The following is a 2411-nucleotide window of genomic DNA, read 5'->3' as shown; positions in this document are numbered from 1 at the left end:
TAGACCAGGCTGGTCTCGAACTCACAGAGATCCGCCTGCCTCTGCCTCCCGAGTGCTGGGATTAAAGGCGTGCGCCACCACCGCCCGGCCTCCTTGCCTAGTCTTGTTTTTCATCTGTGACAGTGGTGTGCCCAGTGGCTATGAAGTGGCATCTCCTAGTGGTCTTGGTTTACATTTTCCTGATGACTAGTGATGATTAGACTTCATGTGCTTATTAGTTGTTTTATTGCTTTGGGGGAAATGTCTGTCCAAATCCCTTGCTCATCTAATGCCTTAGAATCTGGTAGAGTTGTACAGATGTTTTTGAGGCATTTCCTCTGAGCCATACCCAGTGTCTTTGTGTGCTCTTTCTTTAAGGTGTTTAATGTTAATGCACCTCTCCCTCCACGGGAAGAACAAGAAGTGAAAGAATGCCCTTACTCACCTGGCTACAATCAAAACTTTACTTCAGCAAGTACGCAGACAGTATCCCAATGCCAGCTCCCAGCCATACACATAGAACAGACAGCCCAACCTCCAGATACTGGTAAGACCTCTGTGTATATTCTACATAAGTATCACATGTTAACTCATCCCTTTACTGAAGTACCCTCTGTGGCCCTGGAATTTTCAAAAAACAGAAAACACTTTTTATGAGTGTTTTGCTCATGTCCTGATACCTTCAGAAGTCAGAAAAAGGCATCAGATTTCCTGGAACTGGAGTTGTGGATAATTGTGAGCTGTCACATAGTGCTGGGGATGGGACCCGGGTCCTCTGCGAGAGAAACTAGTGCTCTTAACTGTTCAGCTATCTCTCCAGTATCTTGAACTATTATTTTAAAGACCTATTTTTATTTATGGGTGTATGTATACCACATGTGTATGGAGGTCAGAAGAGGGTATTGGATCTCTGTGAGCTGCCTGATGTGTGTCCTGGGCTTCTCTGAAAGAGCAGCAGTGCTCTTGACTACTGAGCCATCTCACCTGCCCCGATTTGAACTTCAGTGTCTGCTTTAGACTTGTTGGCTCTTATTTTGAAGTCTGACTGTTTTGGTTACCTGGTGACTGAGATAGGTGGGGGCACTCTAGCTGTTCTGGTGAAGATTTTGAAGCATTGTGTTACACTGTGTTACCCTGTAAGCACAGATGATGGCTTGTACAAAAAATAATAACTGGTGTGGGGAGATTATGTAGAATGTTATTGTACTGTTAGCTCAGAGAATGGGGACAGTTGTGATCTTTTAAAGCTGTTTTGAATGCTGAAAGCATAGGTAACCTTTTTAAAAATTTTTTTTAAATTTCATTGATTTTTTTTTTAACCTTCCTTTTTAATACTGGTAGGTTTGTGGTGTTGGTAGTGCAGCCCTCAATGTGCTGAACAAATAACTGAGACTCTGGGTACTTCCTTCTTCCTCAGTGTGGCAAAGCGAATTAAGATCTTGATGTGGAGGCACTTGATGCTGTCACTGCCGAAATGTAGGGCGGTTTACATAACAGATGCTTTGGCTATAGGCCTTCTCCACTTTGAATTCTAGTAAGATTAGGATTCATGGCCTGGGGATATAGCTCAGCTATTAAGTGCTTGTCTAACGTGCAAGGGGTCCTCTGTTTCATTTTTCATACTGGCTAAACTAGTCATAATGGAAGATGCCTATGATCTTAGCACTTGGGAATTGGAAAATCTAGATTGCAAGTTCATGATTATCCCTGGTTATATAAGAAGCTTAAGACCAACCTGGGCTACACAAGACCCTGTCCCCCTCCCCCCCAAAAATAGATTAGGATTAATTTTCTTTCTTTTACTATTTGTAGTAAAGTGTATATAAAGTAAAAAAAAAAGTAATTTGAACCTTTTGCTTTGTTTTTGAGATCTCTCACTATGTAGCTCTAGTGGATTAGGAACTTGTAGTGTAGACCAGTATAGTCTCAAACCCAGAGAGAGATTCACTTGCCTCTGTTTCCAAGTGCTGATTTAAAGGCATATATTGCCATACCCGGTGTCATTCTTACACATAGAATTCTTTGATCTCACATCACCCCGTCACTGGCTGTAACTGTACCTGTTTATCACTAACTCCTTTTCATTTCCCACTGGCCCTGGAATCAACCATTTGACTACTCTGGCTTCCTCATCTGAGCTGGCATCATATACTTGTTCATGTAATCTACTTCATGTAACATATCCCCTTCAAGGCTCATTTGTACTGTGACATGTGCCAGCTCTCCTTTCTCTATAAACTGAGCAATGTTCTGTTTATCATATATATGTATTCATGTATCGTAAATATGTTTTTAAAGGAAGAAAATACAGGTTAGAGGTTTATATATATTACATATATGTTAATATATATTTTGTTGCCGGGCGGTGGTGGCACACGCCTTTAATCCCAGCACTTGGGAGGCAGAGGCAGGCGGATCTCTGTGAGTTCGGG

General features: G+C 41.8%; 1 protein-coding gene across 2 annotated transcripts in view; it reads left to right on the top strand.

Annotated features, from left to right (window-relative positions):
- Window positions 1–2411, top strand: part of Caprin2 (caprin family member 2) — a 55467-nt gene that overhangs the window by 46970 nt on the left and 6086 nt on the right. For both annotated transcript variants that reach the window (XM_026787937.1, XM_013352767.2), the window contains exon 15: window positions 358–526. In XM_026787937.1, the coding sequence (XP_026643738.1) occupies window positions 358–526 (169 nt within the window). The remainder of the gene's footprint in view (window positions 1–357; window positions 527–2411) is intronic.

Source organism: Microtus ochrogaster (assembly GCF_000317375.1).
Source record: "Microtus ochrogaster isolate Prairie Vole_2 chromosome 14 unlocalized genomic scaffold, MicOch1.0 chr14_random_2, whole genome shotgun sequence".
NCBI lineage: Eukaryota > Metazoa > Chordata > Mammalia > Rodentia > Cricetidae > Microtus > Microtus ochrogaster.
Note: the sequence above shows the minus strand (reverse complement) of the source record. Positions and strands in the feature narration are given on the sequence as shown.